Here is a 21,219-nt window from a genome sequence, read left to right on the forward strand (position 1 = left end):
GCGTCCACGCGGGAGAGGGAAGCGAGCGGCCCCAAGAGAGCGCCTGTCTCGTCCTCGTCCCCGCGCGGCCAACCCTCTCTAAGAGGGCCCTGGTCCTTCCTTTTATAGGCGTAAGGAGAGGATCCAGGCGTACAATGGGGGTGTAGCAGAGTGCTACGTGTCTAGCGGGGGAGAGCTAGCGCCCTAAGTACATACCGTCGTGGCAGCCGGAGAGATTTTGGCACCCAGCTGGTGTGATGTCGTGGCCGTCGGAGGAGCGATGGAGCCTGGCGGAGGGACAGCTGTCGGAGCGGTTGGGTCCTTGCTGACGTCCTCTTGCTTCCGTAAGGGGGCTGAGAGCCGCCGTCGTCACAGAGCATGCGGGGCGCCATCATTGCCTATCTGGCGGAGCTAGCCAGATGGGATGCCGGTCTTGTTTCCTGCGGCCCGAGTCAGCTCGGGGTAGGGCGATGATTGCGCCTCCCGTTGACGTGGCTGGTCTGCGCCCTAGGTTGGGCGAGGTGGAAGCTCCTCCGAAGCCGAGGTCGAGTCTGTCTTCCGTGGCCGAGGCCGAGTCCGAGCCCCTGGTCGGGCGAGGCGGAGGTCGTCGGTTGAGGTCAGGGCGGAGTCCGAGCCCTGGGGTCGGGCGGAGCGGAGTTCGTCGTCTTCTGGGGCTGAGCCCGAGTCCGAGCCCTGGGTCGGGCGGAGCGGAGTTCGCCGTCTTCCGGGACTTAGCCCGAGTCCGAGCCCTGGGTCGGGCGGAGCGGAGTTCGCCGTCTTCCGGGACTTAGCCCGAGTCCGAGCCCTGGGTCGGGCGGAGCAGAGTTCGCCGTCTTCCGGGACTTAGCCCGAGTCCGAGCCCTGGGTCGGGCGGAGCGGAGTTTCCTGTGGTGCCTTCTGCAGGACCTGACTGCCTGTCAGTCTCACTTTGTCAAGTGGCACTGCAGTCGGCGCGGCACAGGCGGCACTGTCCTTCTGTCAGGCCGGTCAGTGGAGCGGCGAAGTGACGGCGGTCACTTCGGCTCTGCCGGGGGGCGCATGTCAGGATAAGGGTGTCAGGCCACTTTTGCATTAAATGCTCCTGCGATTTGGTCGGTCGGTGCGGCAATTTAGTCAGGGTTGCTTCTTAGCGAAGGCAGGGCCTCGGGCGAGCCGGAAATATGTTCGCCGTCGGAGGGGGGCCTCGGGCGAGACGGAAATCCTCCGGGGTCAGCTGCCCTTGTCCGAGGCTAGGCTCGGGCGAGGTGTGATCGAGTCGCTCGAACGGACTGATCTCTGACTTAATCGCACCCATCAGGCCTTAGCAGCTTTATGCTGATGGGGGTTACTAGCTGAGAATTAGGAGTCTTGAGGGTACCCCTAATTATGGTCCCCGACAAAGCTACTCTTAGAAAGATTATGAGATTATTATAATCTAGGCTTTAGATTATATAGTCTGAACTCATAATCTAGTTGTTTGTTTACCTAATGGATTATTTGCGCTAGATTATATAATCTGGAGAGATTATAATCTGAGACAAACAGGGCCTAAATAAGACTAAAATGGAGGGACTAATCTTTAGTCACTCAAACCAAACCAGACTTAGTATCTAAAAAAAGTACGTACTCGACAGTTTTATGAATCATGCAGCTAGAGTTGATATAACATGTACTTATCCTTAATGTGAAGCCTAGACTATCCCAGTCTCAAAAATATTGATTTTTGGAAAGAGATTTTTCTATGGTTTCTAAGTTTCAGACCAAATACAACAGCTTATATACCAATATTTTCCTTAGATCTTGATGTTACCTTTGTAACTATAAAACAATGTAGGTTAAGCATTGTACAATTTAGTTTTTTCTTTGGACGCCCGGCCCGATGTTCTAGTTCTCTTTCAAGTTGCTCTAGCTTCAGCACGAGCTTTATTGCCCCCAGTATTTCCCTTTTATTATTTTTTTTGCAAAGAGCAGCTTCAGATTCTGGCTTACATGACAGTTTTACACCCATCGGTTGCTTCAGAGTCATTACCAGTCGCACATGGCAACGTGGTAAAAGGTTCGTAATACAAATCTGAAACAAAATCTGCTCATCAATTGTTGGCAGATAACAAAACAAGGACAGCTTTGAACCGCATCAGTGTTAATACTAGTGTCATTTACAGCGTGCAAAATCTTCTGCCAAATGTATATCTGGTATTGCAGAAGTTAGCATATTATTAACATAGAAGGCAAAAGGATCCCATCCTCATGGCGCACCAGAATTGTAGCAGTTCATCAAATTTCAGACAGCTCACTCTGAGATACTCAGAGGTTATTATAAGTAGTCCGCAAAAATGGGTTGTACTACTAAACAAACCGTTTACACCAATTACGATTCACCGCAAGCATCGCAACCATCTCGACGGTACAATCTATTGTTCCGCTATCTTTCTAGCGACATATGGTAGAATGCCACCATGATCGTAGTAAGCAAGCTCCACCTGGAGGTGAAGGTGATCAGTAACGAAAACATCAATAGACAGCATCAGCGATTTATGCATTGAAAAGAACAATCATACCTCAGTGTCGAATCTGAGTGTGCAAGTGAACGACTTTCCATTATCAGTTGTCACGGTAACATCTTGGCCAGGCTTGATCTCACTCACATTGGTTGGAAGGTGGACCGTGTAGCGCTCATGGCCGGTTAGGCCCAGGGTGTCTGCATCCTCCCCTGCTTTGTAGCATAGAGGGATGATTCCCATGCCAGCAAGATTGCTGCGGTGAATCCTCTCGAAGCTCTTTGCTATCACAGCCTTCACTCCCTGCAGCCCATTGCCCATTAGTTAAACTCAGAAGGCTAGTTTAGGCTGAAGAAACTATTGTGGAAGCAAATTTACCTGCAGCATTGGGCCCTTTGCAGCCCAATCCCGAGAGCTTCCACTCCCGTACTCGGCACCAGCCAGGATAATAGTGTCATGCCCTTCATTCTTGTATTTCTGCGGCAAGCACCAGACAAAATTGGGGGGGAATGGAAAATTAGATATAGATCTAAGCTTATATCACTGGAGTAGGGAAAACATGAGCTAGACTCATATACCATAGCAGCATCAAAAACTGCAAGCTTCTCCCCAGATGGAACATGGATTGTCTTGGGTCCAACCTCACCCTTCAAGAACTTATTCACAAGACGAATGTTGGCAAAGGTTCCCCTAGCCATGATCTCATCATTTCCTCTTCGGCTACCATATGAGTTGAAGTCCTTCCTTTCAACGCCACGCTCCTTCAGATATTTTGCAGCTGGGCTGTCTGGGTGAATGTTTCCGGCAGGTGAGATGTGATCGGTTGTGATGCTGTCACCAAAATTCAAAAGGCAATATGCATCCTTCACAGGCCGCGGGCCAGGAGGACTCATTTTCATATCCTTGAAGTAAGGTGGCTCATGGATGTATGTAGATGATGGATCCCAGGGGTAGAGAGTGCTTGTTGAGACTGGCAGCTCATTCCACATAGGATTTCCTTTGGTGATTGACTCATATGTGCTCTTGAACATGTCAGGGAGCACACTTGACTTGACAACCTGGCAGAATTAAAAAGCACAATTCATAAGGCCAATTCTGACTAAAAGGTTTCACAACACAAGTGAAAGGAAATATAGTCAAAGTTACAGCGCTGGGTGCTGACCTCGGCTATCTCTTCTGTGGATGGCCAAACATCCCGGAAGTAAACCTCTTTTCCATCTTTCGAGATGCCAATAGGTTCTTTCTCAAAATCAATATTAACCTAAGAGGAAGTTACAATTTACAAGAAAACGAAGAAAAATAATAAGGGAAAAAGAAACATAGAAGTTCAAACGTTGACTTGGAAAGTAAAATATTTTTTTGATGAAAAAACTAAAACTAACTCCACCTATGTTGCCTCAGTATAGCAGGTTCCAAGCCCTCATAAAGGAGGGTTGTGTTGGGCTTGGCGAGCTAACGCTAAACCTAGTCATTCTAATGGAGACGAAACCAGAAAGAAATCCGTTGGGACATAACCTCTTAGCGATGCGCCATATCTGAACCTGGATATGGTGTTAAATGGGCAAGGGCCGGGTCAACACTCCCTTGGTGACCTGTCATGTAGCAATCTAGGTATGATGTCAAGTGAGCAACGATTGGGTCGCTACTTAGTGACACACTGCATCAGCGTCCGAGCGTGGTGAAAATGTGTAAGGGCCTTCGCATCACCAATGGGTGCATGGGTGCGAAGGGTAAGGAAGCTAGTCGAACTAACTAAGACCGTTTAGATAGTTAGAATGTAGGGTCGCTTACAGATAAGTTAAGGGAGTTAGTTGAAACAACGACTGGAAGACGGGTAAATATCTTATATGTCCAAGAGACTAAATGTAAAAAGTCTGAAATGCAAACGAGGTGGGTGATACCAGCTTCAAGCTTTGGTACACAGAGACAACTGCAAATAAAAATAGAGTAGAAGTTTTGATTGATAACAGTCTCAAGAACAGTGTGGTGGATATGAGAAGGCAAGGAGATAAGATTATCTTAGTCAAGCTTGTTGTGGTTGATTTGGTCTTGAACGTAATTAGACCACGATGAGTGCTAAGCGAATTTTCTAGCAAGACTTAGATGACATGGTTAGAGCTATACCTATTAGTGAGAAGCTTTTCATAGGAGACGTCAATGGACATATAGGCACAACGAGTGCGGGTTTCAAGGCGGTTTATGGAGGTTTTGGATATGGTAGTTAGAAACTTAGAATCATGAGGGAGGAGCCTTAGACTTTGCGGTAGCTTTTGACGTGTTGGTAGCCAACACCTTCTTTAGGAAGTGAGACTCCCATTTAGTAACATATAGTAGCGGCTACCACTCTAGTCAGATTGACTTTGTCCTCACAAGAAGTGAGGATGAACGAGCATGCTTGGATTGTAAGGTGATACCTAGAGAGTGTGTTCTCTCTCAACATAAGCTTGTGGTGGCGGTCTTTCATTTTCAGTTGTGTGCTCGTACAAATAAAAAAAGCCAAGATAGCAAGAACAACCTAAAGAAGTACAAGCTAGAAAGTGTGGCAAAAGGTAGGACGTATGGGCATCTTTAACAATGGACATATATAGGATGGCTAGGGTTCGTGAGAGGAAGACAAGGGACCATAACCAAGTCAAGTGCATTAAGGATTAAACAAAGTACCTCTTGGTGAAGCAGGATGAGGCCAAGCATGATGGTTAGTATTGAGAAATTGTTCAACGGGAAGAATGGGGACGTAGCCTTATGCGTAGGATCCAAGAATCTAAGGTTAGGGAGACATTGAAAAGGATGAAAGGGGGTAAGGTGATGGGCTCTGATGGTTATTCCAATCGAGGTATGAAGATGCCTCGAGTACATAGCTATAGTATGGCTAACCAAGTCGTTCAACTATATCTTCCGGTCAAGAAAAGATACCTGATGAGTGGAGAAGTATATTGGTACCGATCTACAAGAATAAGGGAGATATTCAAAGTTGTACTAATTCCAGCCAAACTATGAAGTTATAGAGAGAGTTATCGAGCATCATCTGAGAGGAATAACGAGGATCTCTTTGAACCAATTTGGTTTCATGCCTGGAAGGTCATCCATAGAAACCATTTTCTTAATAAGACAAGTGATGGAGCAGTATAGGAAATAAAAAAAGGATCTACACATGGTTTTGATTGACTTAAAGAAGACTTGTGACAAAATAGCAAGGGATGTAATGTGGTGGCCTTTGGACAAACAAGTTCCAGCTAAATATGTTGGACTCATTAAGAACATGTACAACAATGTTGTGACTAGTGTTCGAACAAATGATGGGGATTGGGGACACAGATGACTTCCCAATTAGAATATGACTACATCAAGAATTAGCTTTTGAGCCCTTACCTTTTTGCCTTGATGACTTCCCAATTACAAAGGACATACAAAGAATATTCCTTGATGTATGCTTTTTCCAGACGATGTAGTGCTAGTTGATGAAAGTCGAGCAAGAGTAAATAGGAAACTAGAATGACGACGGGAGATTGGAATCCAAGACTCAGTAGAACTAAAATAGAATGAGGTGATTTTGGCACTACACATGAAAAAGATGTTAGTTTAGAAGGTCAAGTAGTGTCTAGGAAGGATACCTTTAGGTATTTAGGATCAATGCTATAAAGAGACGACGATATTGATGGTGTTAGCTATAGAATCAAAGCAGAGTGGATGAAGTGGTGTCAAACATCTGTCGTTCTATATGACAAGAGTACCACAGAAGATAAAAGGCTAGTTTTATAGGACGACAATTAGACCTACTATGTTGTATGGTGCAGAATGTCGGCCTACAAAAAGACAACATGTTCAGAAGATAAGTATTGCGAAAATGCGTATGTTGCGTTGGATTTGTGTCCATATAAGAAGGAATCAAGTGTGGAATGATGATATATGTGATTGGCTAGAGATAGCACCAAATTATAGAAAAACTTATCCAACATCAGTTGAGATGGTTTAGATATGTCCAACGGATACTTCTAGAGACATCAGTGCATTGTGGGATCCTAAGGCGCAATAGTAATGAGAGAAGAGGAAGACCGAAGTTTACATGAGAAGCAGTAAAAGGAGACTTGAAAGGATGGGATATATCTAAAGATTTAGCCTTGAACAAGAGTATGGAAAACAACTATCCATGTGTCCAAACCATGACCTATGGGTTCTATTGGGTTTTTCTAGCCTACCCCGACTTGGTTGGGATAAAAGGCTTTGTTGTTGTGGAAAAAAACTAAAACTAAGTAACTAACTACATGATCATGAATAATTGAAGCATAAAAATAGTAGGTGCATATCAAACTGTGAAGTTCCATTGATTAGTCTGTTTCGACTACAGGAGTTGTATTTGTTAACTGTATTATAACAACATTTCATTTAAAAATGTGTAGGACAGTCAAAACGACAGTGAGCAAGATGCAATAAATCAATATTTTTATTCTTATGAAATTACATAAAAGGACAATGAACAGTATAACAAGGACAACATACTGTGCCAGCCAATGCATAAGCCACAACTAAAGGAGGGGAAGCAAGGTAATTTGCTCTGGTTAAAGGATGCACACGTCCTTCAAAATTTCTGTTTCCAGACAACACAGCAGCAGCAACAATATCTGAACAAAGAAGAGGAACGATTAGCGATGTACTCTATTTCATAATTTCAAACTTGAGCCATCCAATGACGTTAGAAATTACCATTCTCAGTAATTGCAGCAGACACAGATTCATCAAGCTCTCCAGAATTTCCAATGCAGGTTGTGCAACCATAGCCAACAATATGAAAGCCAAGCTGGTCGAGATATTTCTGCAAACCACTGCAAAAAAACAAAATAAAGAAACAGTCACAAAGCCTGGCAGCACAAGAAATGAATTCAATTCATGGAAGCAAGATTTACCTCTTATCCAAGTACTTCTTCACAACACCGGAACCAGGTGCAAGGCTCGTCTTAATCCATGGCTTTACCTGATTGACACAAACCAGTGTTACTTACAGTTTTAAAATTGTCATGGTAATTGCAAGAGAATTTTAGCCACAGACCACCAAAAAGAAATATACTAAACCAACAAAGAAATTTAGTTGTCAACCAGTGTATCAATATTTTAGTCATGTTGGTCAAGACAATACATATATAAAGAAAACAAGTTGGAAGATGAAGTCCAGAACCGAACCTCCAGGCCCAACTCACAAGCCTTCTTGGCAACCAAAGCAGCTCCCAGCATTACATTAGGATTTGATGTGTTTGTGCAACTGGTAATTGCTGCAATTACAACATCACCATGCTTTATCTTTGCAGGAGTCCCATGGAACGAAAATTCTGCAACTTTGCCCTGTGATTCTTTGGGGACAGCAAAACCCTGCAATATCGTTGCAGTGAGCATAGCAAAAGGAAAATGGGAAACAAAATACAGAACAATTTTGAGTATAAACTGATTGGATCTATATCCTACTCCATCCATTACAAGTTATAGATCACTTTGGATGTCCTAAGTCAAGCATATCTAACCTTGACCAAGTGTTTACGTTTAGAAAAAAATTATCATCTACAATATCAAATTAATTTCATAAAATTCTCCATAAAAATGTATTGATGGAGAATTTATTTTAGGGTTTTTCGGATCCATGCCATTACAATTTTTGTACTTCAGAAATACACCATTACTTCTCACCTAATTGAAAACTTGCCATTTTAATTCTTCTTCAACTTGAATTGTGACATTTTCTACTAATTCGACAGGATTGGGCCCACACACAGGTGACTAAAGGTGAGCATATTCTCGTGTGGCCCAAAATACCTCTACTGATTCTCTCCCTCCACTAACTGACATGTGGGCCCCATACGTCTACTTCTCCCTCAGCCTCCAACCGTTCTTTTCTCATCTTTTGCCGAGCAGCAGTCACCACTGTCGATGGGAAATGCCACCGCCACAGCCACGCAAGCGCGCAGGCTAGTATCAGATGCCACGCGGCCGCACAGTCAAGTAGCAAACACCACCACCACGAGGGCGAGCCAGAGAGCCGCCGCGACCACGTGAGCACGCAAGTGAGCAGCGGACAGCGACCAGAGATCTCCCTACCAGGGTGCAGAGGGAAGAAGATCGGGAAGAACCAAAGGAGGAAGAAAATGACATGCAGGGCCCATGCGTCAATGATAGGGAGAGTGGAGGACAGAGGCATTCTCAGCAATACAAAAATTCAGTGATCTGCAAATGGGCCAAACCGCATCCAAAGTGTATATAATGGCATATTTCAGAGAATTGAAGGATCATAATGGCTTATCTCCGAATAGGTGAATAGCAATGACATTTTTTTAGACCCACGACATTTGTAATGGCAACAATAAAAAAAACTTTATTTTATATTGTAGATGTCAATATATTTTTCTCAAACTTGGTCAAAGTTAGAGAAGTTTGACTCATAGAAAAAGCTAAAGGGAACTATATTTGGCTAGGAGGGAATGCTATTCGGTGCAATTGATTAACTTACAAGAGCAAGGCCGTGATTCAGTACATACACAATAAGTTGCAACCCATAAGGAAAACACTACCTTCAGTACACAATAAGTTGCAACCCATAAGGAAAACATTACCTTGAATCCTACATCGCTGTCCAAGCAAGAAAGCCAATCAGACTTCATATTCTTCAATGTCACTCGATCATGAGGCCTATTAATAAAGTTCATCAAATTTAATACTAGATGAGGATAGAGATAGGTTGATAGCTGAATATAGCGTGACTTAATCAAGAACAATACCGTTTTGGTCCTGATAGACATGGTTCTACCTCTTCCAAGTTAAGTTCTAGATAGGAAGAGTATACCCTTTCAGCGTCAACCTACATCCAAGACAAACTTTTGGTAAAACAATATGCATATACTGAATTGTCTGCTTCTGCTCAATATATGAAAGACAAACACCTGGCTGTGATCAACGAACATCTTATTCGCACGCAGGTAGGACTCAACCATGGCCACCTAAAAATTGAAACAGCAAAAAAAATAGAATCAAGTGCTTAAGAAGACTCAAATCGAACATATAGACTCCAATTAGCTTACTGTATCATCACTTCGGCCAGTAAGCTTCAAATAGTCCAGCGTCTTTCCATCAACTGGGAAGAATCCCATAGTTGCACCATATTCCGGAGACATATTTGCGATGGTCGCCCGATCAGCAAGTGACAACTCACTCATGCCTTGCCCTAAAATATAGAGGTTCAAATATGTAACAATTAGCATTAGAGAAGCTCTTAATATAATGAAATCTAATAAAAGGTGTTAACTGCAAAAGGTAAAAATTATGGTTACCATAAAACTCAACAAATTTCCCAACAACACCATGTTTCCGAAGCATTTGAGTTACTGTTAGAACCAAGTCTGTGGCTGTAACTCCGTTCCTCAGCTTGCCTGATAACTTAAAGCCAACAACACCTGGTAAGACCATGCTCATTGGCTGCACAAAGAAACAAACAACAATCAATATGAATGTATGTAGGTTACTGAAGAATATCTAGAGAACAGTACTTGTGCATAATATCTCTGAAACTCAAGTTTGCGAGTGTTTGCTCTTTTTATTAAACAAATATGATATACATGATAGACTAGGGGTAGCACTAATTGAAGAAAAGATTGTCCAACATCGGTTGAAATGGTTTGGACATGTCCAATGGAAACTTCTAGAGACGCCAGTGTATAGTGGGATACTAAGGCGTGATAGCAATGTGAAGAGAGGAAGGCCAAAGTTGACATGGAAAAGGAAGTGAAAGGAGAATTGAAAGAATGGGATATACCCAAAGATTTAGCCTTCAATAGGAGTGCATGGAAAACAGCTATCCATGTGCTCAGAGTCTCAGACCTTGACTTGTAGGTTCTGTTGGGTTTTAAACTCTAGCCTACCCCAACTTGCTTGAGATAAAAGGTTTTGTTGTTGTTGTTGTAAAGAAAACAAATGCTCCACAGTATCAGAACCAGACTTTTTAGATATCAAAATGTACTTTACCTGGCCAAGCATTGCAGCTTCCGCCTCTATACCACCAACTCCCCACCCAGCAACTCCAAGACCATCTACCATAGTTGTGTGAGAGTCGGTGCCTACAACGCTGTCAGGGTAAAGGATCCCACCATTGTTAAACACAACCCTGGCCAGATATTCAAGATTCACCTGACACAGTGAAATGGAGGATTATAAGTTTTTGATAGATAAAAAATAAAATAACCTTGGCTGGACCAAGTTATTTAAAAAAACAATCATAGAATCAAAATACCTGGTGGACAATGCCAGATCCAGGAGGGACAACAAGCATGTTACGGAATGCAGAGGACCCCCATTTCAAGAACCCAAACCTTTCCTTGTTACGATGGAACTCAAGCTCCATATTTGCCTGAGCAGCATTTGCTGATCTTGCCACATCAACTTGTACTGAATGATCAATAACAAGGTCTACAGGTACCTGCAACCAGATGCCATATATTATCCATATCAACAAAAAGAAGCAGGTACACACTAACAATATCTATATGCATGCAAACTATCTTAAAAGAATGAATGAAAAAGACAGCATTAGAGGCTAAGTTAGCAGGGTGGTAAATGGCTTCACAGAATTAATTTCAAAAGGAAAAACAATAATTTGCATGAGGGTTAAAAAGCTCCACAATCAAGACTCAATCAAGTGAATCATCTCGACATCCAGAGCCTGCCTTCAACATGGCGGGAACGGTCCACAACAGGACGCATGACGGAGGCAAACAATGTGGGTGCATGGTCAACCCCTACCGAAAGCAAGACTAGGATTGCTGAGAGTTCACAGTCTCTAGACAGGAATCACATTTGTGTATGAACAACATAGATAAAGGATAACCCGACCTAGAATTTATCTAGTGAAGCTAGGTGCTGTAAAGAGACCCTTAGCATCTGCCATATTCCAGAGCTGTGATTCCTCCTCCAGCGAGAGATATGGCTGTGAATAGGCCCTAACTAACTAACATGACATAGCAAATTTGTAAGCTATACCAGACTCCGGGCCCACCATAATAAAGGTGTAGGAGTAATATGCTTGGCACCAACCCAAAAAGATATCAAGAAAGGCTGGCCAATAACGTAAATGCATTAGAAACTTATCAAATCTTGTCTCATATGAAAAAGTAACACATATTGTTCGTAACTGCAATAATAATGACAAAAGTTATTAAATAATACAAAGTCTCGTAAACAAGCAAGGTTCTTAGCAGTTCATACGGTCATGGTTCATAGAAGTTCATGAAATAAAGGTAAGGTTTAGCAGTCTACAATTCTACATAACAGGTAGTGTTACCACACTCAAATATCAATTATGTCATAAAGCAAAGGTTCATATCATAGTAATTGACGGCATATTGAGGGAAAATGTGAAGCACATCAACAATCAACACAGAAGAAGGAAACTAGCACAAATGGCAATAAGGAAAAATGACATAAATGGCTAAAGAAAATAACGGACCAAAACAAAGGTAAAATTGTGAATGACACAAACAGCATTGCGCTTAACTTACCAGAGGATTAATTTTGTTCGGGTCACTGCCAAGTTTACTCATAGCATCCCTCATGCAAGCAAGATCAACAACAGCTGGGACACCAGTAAAATCCTACCATTTAGGAAAAATGAGAAGACTGAGTCATCAGTCAACTACCTTCAACGACAATATGATATATTCCATGAAGTAGAACTTTATTCCCATCAATTACAACTTGACAAGAAACCACGTCAGGCTTATATAACCAACATTAAGAAATATATATATGTGTGGCAATGCAATAATGCCACCTACACCTTCTGTTGTTGGCCCCTACACGCACACACATGTGTGTGTCATTAAACAACTCAACAAACAGTACCAATCAAGCGCCCTACAATTGGTGCATGGACCAAAGATAAATTATGGGGAACTTCACTTTCTTGATAGGATAGCGAAGCATGTCATCGAAAGCCATTGACAGGAATATTGCCAGCTGCCCAGCGCGCGTTTATTCTACCCACAAAAGTTCGACAAAATGGAATAAGAAAATTTGAAACACGATCATCACCTGGAGGAGGACACGAGCGGGCTTGAACGGGATTTCAACTTGCTTCGGTGCACTTTTCTCCCAATCCAGGATCTTCTCAACATCCTTTCCGGTGACCTGGAAGTCATCGCAGTTCCTGATTGCCGATTCGAGAAGAATCCTTATAGAATATGGGAGCCGATCTGACGGAAGAAATGACCAAATACAAGGATCAAATAATCAGTTTCAGCTCAGACATTGAGACATACAAAACTATTAACTATATATGGGAAAAATAATGCATTCAACGGATACATCAACGTTATCTCGGACATTTCACGCGTCGCAACATTAAGAGGGACCAAAGACGGTGGGCCTGTGAAATGAACCCGCCAATCCATTCACATTACACGCAACTGAGGGAAGAAAACAGATCGGAGGAGACAAACCTCACGAAATTTCAATTTAAAAACCAAAAATTATGATCAAACCACTCACTGGTACCAATCAACTAAGTAACGCCAAAATCGAGGACGGGATAGCATATAAAGAAAAAAAAAGATCCAAATTAACTCACCAATCCGCGGATCGGAGAGCGCAGGCAGGCTGTAGTACTTGCCGAACTCCTCTCCGCCTCCTGGCTTAGCGAGGCCCGTCAGGATTTCATCGTACGAGTTCCTGGTCGCTGCAGAGTGGGAAACGAAACAAGCCGAGACAGAGACGGCATCAGATGGTGCGACCCAGACCCGAAGCGATAATTTGACCAGCAATCCCGCCCAGGTCGTCGCAAACCATACCCGCTGAGGCAAACCGGCGCTCGAAGACGGCGGCTGCAGACGACGCGGAGCGGGCGACGGCGCGGTGGCCGCCGAAGAGGCGGCTCGCGAGGCCGGATGCGAAGGGCGACGCCGGGCTGGAGCGCGGCCTCGGGGTCGAGCGGGCGGGCGGGGACGAGGAGGAAGGTGCGGCGGGCCTGGAGATCGCTGCGACCGCTGCCGCGGCGCGGGTAGAGGAGCCGCCGGTGGTGGAGCGGGAGAGGAGGGAGCTTGTGAGGGGAGGCATGGCCACTGAGCCAAAAAGGGAGGAGGTGGGGACGACGGGAGAGGGGGGATGGCAAAAGTGGTGGTGGCGGGTCTTATATACACGGCCGCGGATTTTGGGAGACGCGTGGTGGGAAGGCGCGGCGCTGCGCAGGGCGAGCGAGAGCTCCCGGTAGGGGTTGCTTGCTGCCCTTTGCGGAGATGGGGTTTCGTTTCGTCCTTGGCTCGTGCGGGTCTTCGAAGCCCCTCGCCCCGCTGCCGCCGCGGTGGACAGCAGAGCTGAAGCTTCGCGCGATGTTTTCTTGGAGACGGGGGCCAATACACGAATGTGACGGTGATGATGGGAATATCTTCGGCTTCAAACCAAGTGGGTTAAACCATGTCTACCAGCTCACTTCTACGATTATCTAAAACATGTTTTGTAGAGTAAAGTTTGAATGTATGTATAAAGATAGGTAATATGCTAAAGATAGCCTTAGGCCCTGTTGGTTCTCATGTCCAACAGTTTACTGTAGATTGTAGTTTGAATATAGGGTTGAGAATGAGTAAGTTGTTAGAGGTAGTCTTACTTTAATCTCTAGTCTTGTCACATCGAATGTTTGATACTAGTTAGAAGTATTAAATATAATTTAGTTATAAAATTAATTACATAGAAGAAGACTAAATGATAAGAAAAATCCATTAAACCTGATTATTTCATGATTCAACCTGTGATGCTAGAATAAACATTTTCTAATTATGTATTAATTAGGTTTAATAAATTTGTCTCCTCGTTTAGACTTTAGAGTTTTATATTATAGTTAGACTATAGTTAATACTCGTAATAGTCATTCAAGAATTCAATGTAACACGTACTAAACTTTAGTCCTTGTAATAAAACATCCCTTAATCTCGTAGACCCGCATGACAGAAGCCCTAGACGCTAGGACGTCACCATTGTTGCATGGAGCTGCTAAGGCCATCGCGAAACTTAGCACTATGTGAAGTTGTCAACGATGTTAGGCTATATCCAACATATCGTGTATATAGTACTGTTTGTATAGTAGATTTTATAATAGAAGATAGGATAGAAAATGAAATAGGATAGTTGCTCAATGATACAAATATGACACCAAATTTTATGCGAATAATCTTTTCAAAAAAAATGCAAACATCAACCGTTAATTTTCACTATGTAAGAAGAATTTATAAAATGTAGGGAATATAATATGTCTGGCACATAGCTTAATAAAATTTCTAAATAAATGATAGTATTATTTATTTCTAAAGTTATATCTTTCAATTGATGTCATTTTGAATTATGTATGCCAAAGTCCAGATTATAGATAATTTGTCTCTACTTGATTTCAAAGTCAAAGTGTATGTCCTCCTACAAGTAATTTAAACTTGTATGCACACTTTTAGAGAGAGGTTAATCTATAATTTAATTCTTTGAGACTAACATCGCTTTACAATTTTTATTATGTGTGTAGTAGTAGTATCATTGAAGGAAAATAAAGTCCTGGGAGATAGAGACAATGTGCTTTCACTACAAGAATTCTACTCATCATTATCCAAATATTTGGATTGATATCATTTACATGTATTCTCCAATATTTGAGTAGGTTATATTATTTTTCATCTTATGCCCTCATGTTGACATATATGCATATGTTGTTAAATATTTCATTTGGTATCACTAAAATATCCTCTATCATTTACCTATGCATAGTTTTAGGAGGAGTTAGCATATTCAATCATGTCTTATTTCCTCTTATATCCTTGAGCCTTTTCTATTTTAGAGAGTTTTCTGACGGGGATGGTATGTCCTTTTCTGTTAAGGGGGAGATTGCTTTTCCAAATTGGGAGAACTTTCTTTTAGGGAAAAATATTTTTAAAGGGCAAGTCTTTAAAATGCTTGTTATATGCTTTATCATGTCTTTTTCGGTGTTTGATTCTAAAGGTGGAGAATTTTATGGAGCAAAGTAAACCAAAGTTATCAAATACCAAACACCACCTTTTAAATTTTGTATGGCCTTTCATTTGGTTTATAATCTTTAATGTAGTTGCTTATGCTTGGTTTCAGTCCTAGATAGGAAGTATGAGGATTATGGAGTTAGGGGAGGCTTGAGTTCATAATCACACAGAGGGCACTAGTTGCATATGCAAGAATGTGCTTAATTTCTAAATGACTTCATATTTGCCAATTTGTTATCTCATACATCTTGCATATGCACATGCATCCATAGCAAGTAGATTACATAGTTCAATTTGGTGTTTTAATATTTGTTTGTTTTGGTTGTGTTGTCATTAATCACCAAAAAAGAGAGATTTGTCACACTATGATTTAGACTCTATTCAACAACGTCTTCTAAATTTTGTCCCTTAAAAGAATATTCACTGTCTTTTATAGTCTACTCTAAAAGATTACGTTCTTTATAACTTCTTCATCTCCAGCAACGTTCTCTAAATTTGTACCTCTATAGCTACAGTGTCAACAGGACACACAACTACATATTTATTTATTTATCATTTTTCAACTTGGATTCAAAATTGAAAAAATTAATAATTGTTCAATAATACATATTTGCAATCGTGTACCGGAAATTTGTATTGTATATTATTTTGATATTGTACAATAAAAATGATTACTTCAAAAAAACATTGTACCTGAACATTTGCTCCAAATTATACATGTATACTTCAAACGATTTTACTCTACCAAAATCAAGCAGGGAAAAACTCGGAAGTGGGAGGTGTGGCCCTGTGGGCAAGCGGAGGGGTGGTTCACGGACAGGTTCTACTACTGGTTGCAGTTATTGCACCTACGACCGGTTAGACATATAATAATTTCTTACTACATCTTCCACTCATGCGGATATTACAGTGTGTTTGGTTACCCACATTAGGAGAGCCACACTCTTCTCTTTACTACACCCTAACATGTGTTTGGTTTGTTGTATTTAGGAGGTTGGGCTCGCACGCACTAGTACATCCTAAGCTTATTTACATACATCTACATATACATAGGAAATGACAGTATCCGATGGGCCAAGCTCACGCGAGCGTGGCTGTGCCCAAGCAACCATCCAATTAGACGGTATGTGTATGAAGAGGATTAGGTTGTGCACAACATGTATGCGACTCTATTTGCACATGTTCATGTCGTGGTGTGCACAGTTTGCAAGGATCGTTCCTTATGTTTATGTGCCTGTGATTTATTCGTGGGTCTGGGTCCTCGGTTCTTCCATCATTAGTTCATTACATATTCTCTCCCCTTCTCTTAATTTTATTCACTTCTTTCTAACTAGGTGTGTGCCCGTGCGTTGCAACGGGAGTACGCTAGAATCATCATCTTCCATCAACTTCGTTATCTTTAGATACACAAAGTAGTTTCCTCTTCTTAGGAGGCTAACATGGCAAACAAACATGGGGAATGCTGACATCAAAGCAACATTTGAAAATGGCAACAAGCATGAACTGAACGTCTCAACATACCAGATGTGTGTTCTCATGTTGTTAGTCATTTCTTACTGTTTCTAGAAGGAGCATATATTAAAGTTAGTTCCAACACTAAAAAGTTAGTCATTTCTTCCAGTTTAGGATAATGTAGGCCTGGAATGCCCCCTCTAAATTGGCATGCTAAGAAACATTAAGTTTGATGGAAATAAAAGAACCATCAAACTTGTTTTGTGACTAATATTAGGATACCGTAGCAGAATGTGCACAGATCCAGGTGTTTAGTTAAATTTTGGCTACTGTTTGCTTCTGTTTAGTTTGGAAGGTTGTTGCTTTTGGATGATTGACATTCATTTCTCATACCCTCTCTCTTCAACAATTATTTCTTCATCTGGTATGTTGGCATGAACTGAACGTTTCAACATATATGGTATGAGAAACCATCAAACTTTGTCGGGGACCATAATTAGGGGTAACCCCAAGACTCCTAATCTCAGCTGGTAACCCCCATAAGCACAAAGCTGCAAAGGCCTGATGGGCGCGATTCAGGTCAGGGCTCCGTCCACTCAAGGGACACGATCTCGCCTCACCCGAGCCCAGCCTCAGGCAAAGGCAGCCGACCCAGGAGGATTCACGTCTCGCCCGAGGGTCCCCTCAAGCAACGGACGCACCTTCGACTCGCCCGAGGCCAGCTCGGGCAGGCTTCGCGGAGAAGCAACCTTGGCCGGATCACTACGCCAACTGACCGTATCGCAGGAGCATTCAATGCAAGGATCGCCTGACACCTTATCCTGACGCGCGCTCCTCAGACGACAAGGCCGAAGTGACCGCAGTCACTTCGCCCCTCCACTGGCTGACCTGACAGGAAAACAGCGCCGCCTGCGCTGCTCCGACTGCTGTGCCACCCGTCAGGGTGAGGCTGACAGCCGCCAAGACCGGCCTCAGGCGCCATAGGAAGCTCCGCCTCGCCCGACCCCAGGGCTCGGACTCCACCTCGACCTCGGAAGACGGACTCCGCCTCGCCCGACCCCTGAGCTCGGACTCAGCCTCGACTCCGGAAGGCGGTCTCCGCCTCGCCCGACCCCAGGGCTCGGACTCCACCTTGACCTCAGAAGACGGACTCCGCCTCGCCCGACCCCAGGGCTCGGACTCAACCTCGACCCCGGACGACGGTCTCCGCCTCGCCCGACCCCCGGGCCCAGACTCAGCCTCGACCTCGGAGGAGCCTCCGCCTTGCTCGACCTCAGGCTCAGACCGACCACGTCACAGGGGGGTCATCATTACCCTACCCCTAGCTAGCTCAGGCTACGGGGAACAAGACCGGCGTCCCATCCGGCTCGCCCCGGTAAACAAGTAATGATGGCACCCCGCGTGCCCCATGACGACGGCGGCTCTCAGCCCCTTACGGAAGCAAGGAGACGTCAGCAAGGATCCGACAGCCTCGACAGCTGTACTTCCACGGGGCTCAAGTGCTCCTCCGATGGCCACGACATCACATGAACAGGGCGCCAAAACCTCTCCGACAGCCACGACGACACGTACATAGGGCTCTGGCTCCCCTTTGCTAGACACGTTAGCACATTGCTACAACCCCCATTGTACACCTGGGCCCTCTCCTTACGTCTATAAAAGGAAGGTCCAGGGCTCCCATACAAGAAGGTTGGCCGCGCGGGAGAACGGGCCGACGCACAAGGCTCTCTCTCTCTCCCACGCAAACGCTTATAACCCCCTACTGCAAGCGCATCCGCTCTGGGCGCAGGACAACACGAAGGCCACGGTTTCCCCTTACTGTTTTCCCCCCTTTGTGTTCCGTCTCGCGCCGACCCATCTGGGCTGGGACACGCAGCGATAATTTACTCGTCGGTCTAGGGACCCCCCGGGGTCGAAACGCCGACAGTTGGCGCGCCAGGTAGGGGCCTGCTGCGTGTTGACGAACAGCTTCCCGTCAAGCTCCAGATGGGTAGTCTCCAGCAACCACTCCAACCCGGGACGGTGCTCCGTTTCGGGAGTCTTGAGTTCATGTCCCTCGACGGCAGCTACGACATGATTCTCCTTCCTCCGCCGTGCGACAACGACAATGGCGGCCGTCAGCCCGCCCGCTGGCGGCGGAATCGACGACGTCTTCCCCACGTGGCGGAAAAACAACATCCGGGTCTGTCCCGTCACCTTTCCCGCCGATGGAGGCGGAGGCGGGGCAGACATGGCCAAGCAGGAGGCGGCACCTCATCGGCTGTCGAGCGAGTCGACGGCGCCGGCGGCCCAACGGGGGACACGTCGGGCGTCGACCTCGCGTCTGAGACGAAGACGAGCGTCGACCTCGCGTCTGAGACGAAGACGAGCGTCGTTTCCCCGCGACATGCCAACCCCAAGCAGACGGACGACGCCAGCATGCTCGCAAAGGACATGCTAGGCGTTAGCCTCGTATCTGAGATAACGGTGCAGTCCGTCCCTGACGCGACTTCGTCACCATCCGTCGATCAAGTGGTACCGTCCATTTCCCATCCCATGCCTTTTAGATTCAGCTGCGACCCACCAAGCGACCCCGCTTCGGTGGACGCTTTCATAAAGGCATGTCCAAACCCTCCGGGGTATCATATGCGGTCAACCTGGGACCGACTGACGGTCGTCTCAACCTACGGGCCCCTGGGTTCCAAGGAAGATGACGAGCCCGACTCTGGTTGGGATTTCTCTGGGCTCGGTGACCCCAGTGCCATGCGGGACTTCATGACCGCATGTGACTACTGCCTCTCCGATTGCTCCGATAGTAGCCACAGCCTCAGCGACGAGGACTGTGGCCCAAGTCGCGAATGCTTCCACGTCGATCTAGGGGGTCTCGACGAAGGCAACCATCTTGGTATGCCGGAGGACGGCGATCCCCCTAGGTCTGCGCCTCGCGTTGACATCCTTCGGGGGCTAGCTGTGGTCCCAGTCCCTGCAGGGGGTCAGGACGCACAGCTCGAGCAAATCCGTGAGATGCAGGCCAGGCTCGACGAGGAAGCAGGACAACTTGTGTAGCTTCGGCAAAATATCGGGCAGGTGTGGGTAGGCCGAGCACCAACTGGAGAAGCGCGTCATCCGGCCCAGGACGTCCAGCACCGCATTGCCGACGATGCCAGGGCGAGGCTGCTCCCAGCTTCCAGTGGGGTCGGTCAGAACCTGGCCGCAGCAGCGATACTGCTCCGAGCGATGCCGGAACCATCCACCACCGAGGGGCAGCGTATCCAGGGAGAGCTCAAGAATCTCCTGGAAGATGTCGCGGTCCGACGGGCCGAGAGCTCTGCCTTCCGAAGGCAGGGGTACCCCCTAGAGCATCGCGACGCGACTTCCCGATTCATGCGGGAAGCTGAGAGCACCTAGAGGGGGGGTGAATAGGTGACCCTATAAAACTTAAAACTTAAGCCACAAAACTTGGTTAAGGTTAGCACAATAATTGCCAAGTGGCTAGAGTAGAGTCTCAACAAAACACAATACCACAAGAGATCAATCACAGAGATGACACAGTGGTTTATCCCGTGGTTCGGCCAAGACCAACGCTTGCCTACTCCACGTTGTGGCGTCCCAACGGACGAGGGTTGCAATCAACCCCTCTCAAGCGGTCCAAAGACCAACTTGAATACCACGGTGTTTTGCTTTGCCTTTCAATATCCCGTTTGCGAGGAATCTCCACAACTTGGAGCCTCTCGCCCTTACACTTGAAGATCACAAAGAAGCACAGAGTAAGGGAGGGATAAGCAACACACACAAGACTCAAAATCAGAGCAATGACACGCACACAAGTCACAACAAGAGCTCGCAACACAACCCAATGAGTTCACAACTCCACAAGAGCTCTATATGCTATCACAAAGAAACAAATGCGCGGAATCGATGTCTTGGTGCTTAGGAATGTTGTAAGTATGCTTGATGTTCTCCTCCATGCGCCTAGGGGTCCCTTTTATAGCCCCAAGGCAGCTAGGAGCCGTTGAGAGCAATCTGGGAAGGCTGATCTTGCCTTCTGTCGACTGGCGCACCGGACAGTCCGGTGCACACCGGACACTGTCCGGTGCCCGATTTCTTTCCTTAAATGGCGCAGCCGACCGTTTGCAGCCAGAGAGCCGTTGGCGCACCGGACATGTCCGGTGCACACCGGACAGTCCGGTGCTCCCTTCTAGCCGTTGGCTCGGCCACGTGTCCCGCGCAGATCGCGCGGCCGACCGTTGGCCCGGCCGACCGTTGGCTCACCGGACAGTCCGGTGAATTATAGTCGTACGTCGCCGGTGAATTCCCGA

The 21,219-nt window shown here is 45.4% G+C and overlaps 1 protein-coding gene across 1 annotated transcript; it reads right to left on the reverse strand.

Moving 5' to 3' along the window:
* Positions 1–2,084: 2,084 nt before the first annotated feature.
* LOC100304277 (Aconitate hydratase 1) lies at positions 2,085–13,783 on the reverse strand. Its single transcript, NM_001361397.1, has 20 exons — positions 13,271–13,783; positions 13,051–13,158; positions 12,516–12,676; positions 11,984–12,076; positions 10,720–10,905; positions 10,455–10,616; positions 9,764–9,908; positions 9,515–9,657; positions 9,377–9,433; positions 9,215–9,294; positions 9,050–9,125; positions 7,632–7,817; positions 7,358–7,425; positions 7,158–7,276; positions 6,954–7,075; positions 3,619–3,717; positions 3,035–3,514; positions 2,835–2,933; positions 2,517–2,759; positions 2,085–2,438 (listed from the first exon to the last, which is right to left on the reverse strand). The coding sequence occupies exons 1-20, from the start codon at positions 13,533–13,535 to the stop codon at positions 2,370–2,372; spliced, it is 2,961 nt and encodes a 986-aa protein (NP_001348326.1). The 5' UTR covers positions 13,536–13,783; the 3' UTR covers positions 2,085–2,369.
* Positions 13,784–21,219: the final 7,436 nt, after the last annotated feature.

This window comes from Zea mays, chromosome 1 (assembly GCF_902167145.1).
Source record: "Zea mays cultivar B73 chromosome 1, Zm-B73-REFERENCE-NAM-5.0, whole genome shotgun sequence".
In the NCBI taxonomy this organism is placed as follows: Eukaryota; Viridiplantae; Streptophyta; class Magnoliopsida; order Poales; family Poaceae; genus Zea; species Zea mays.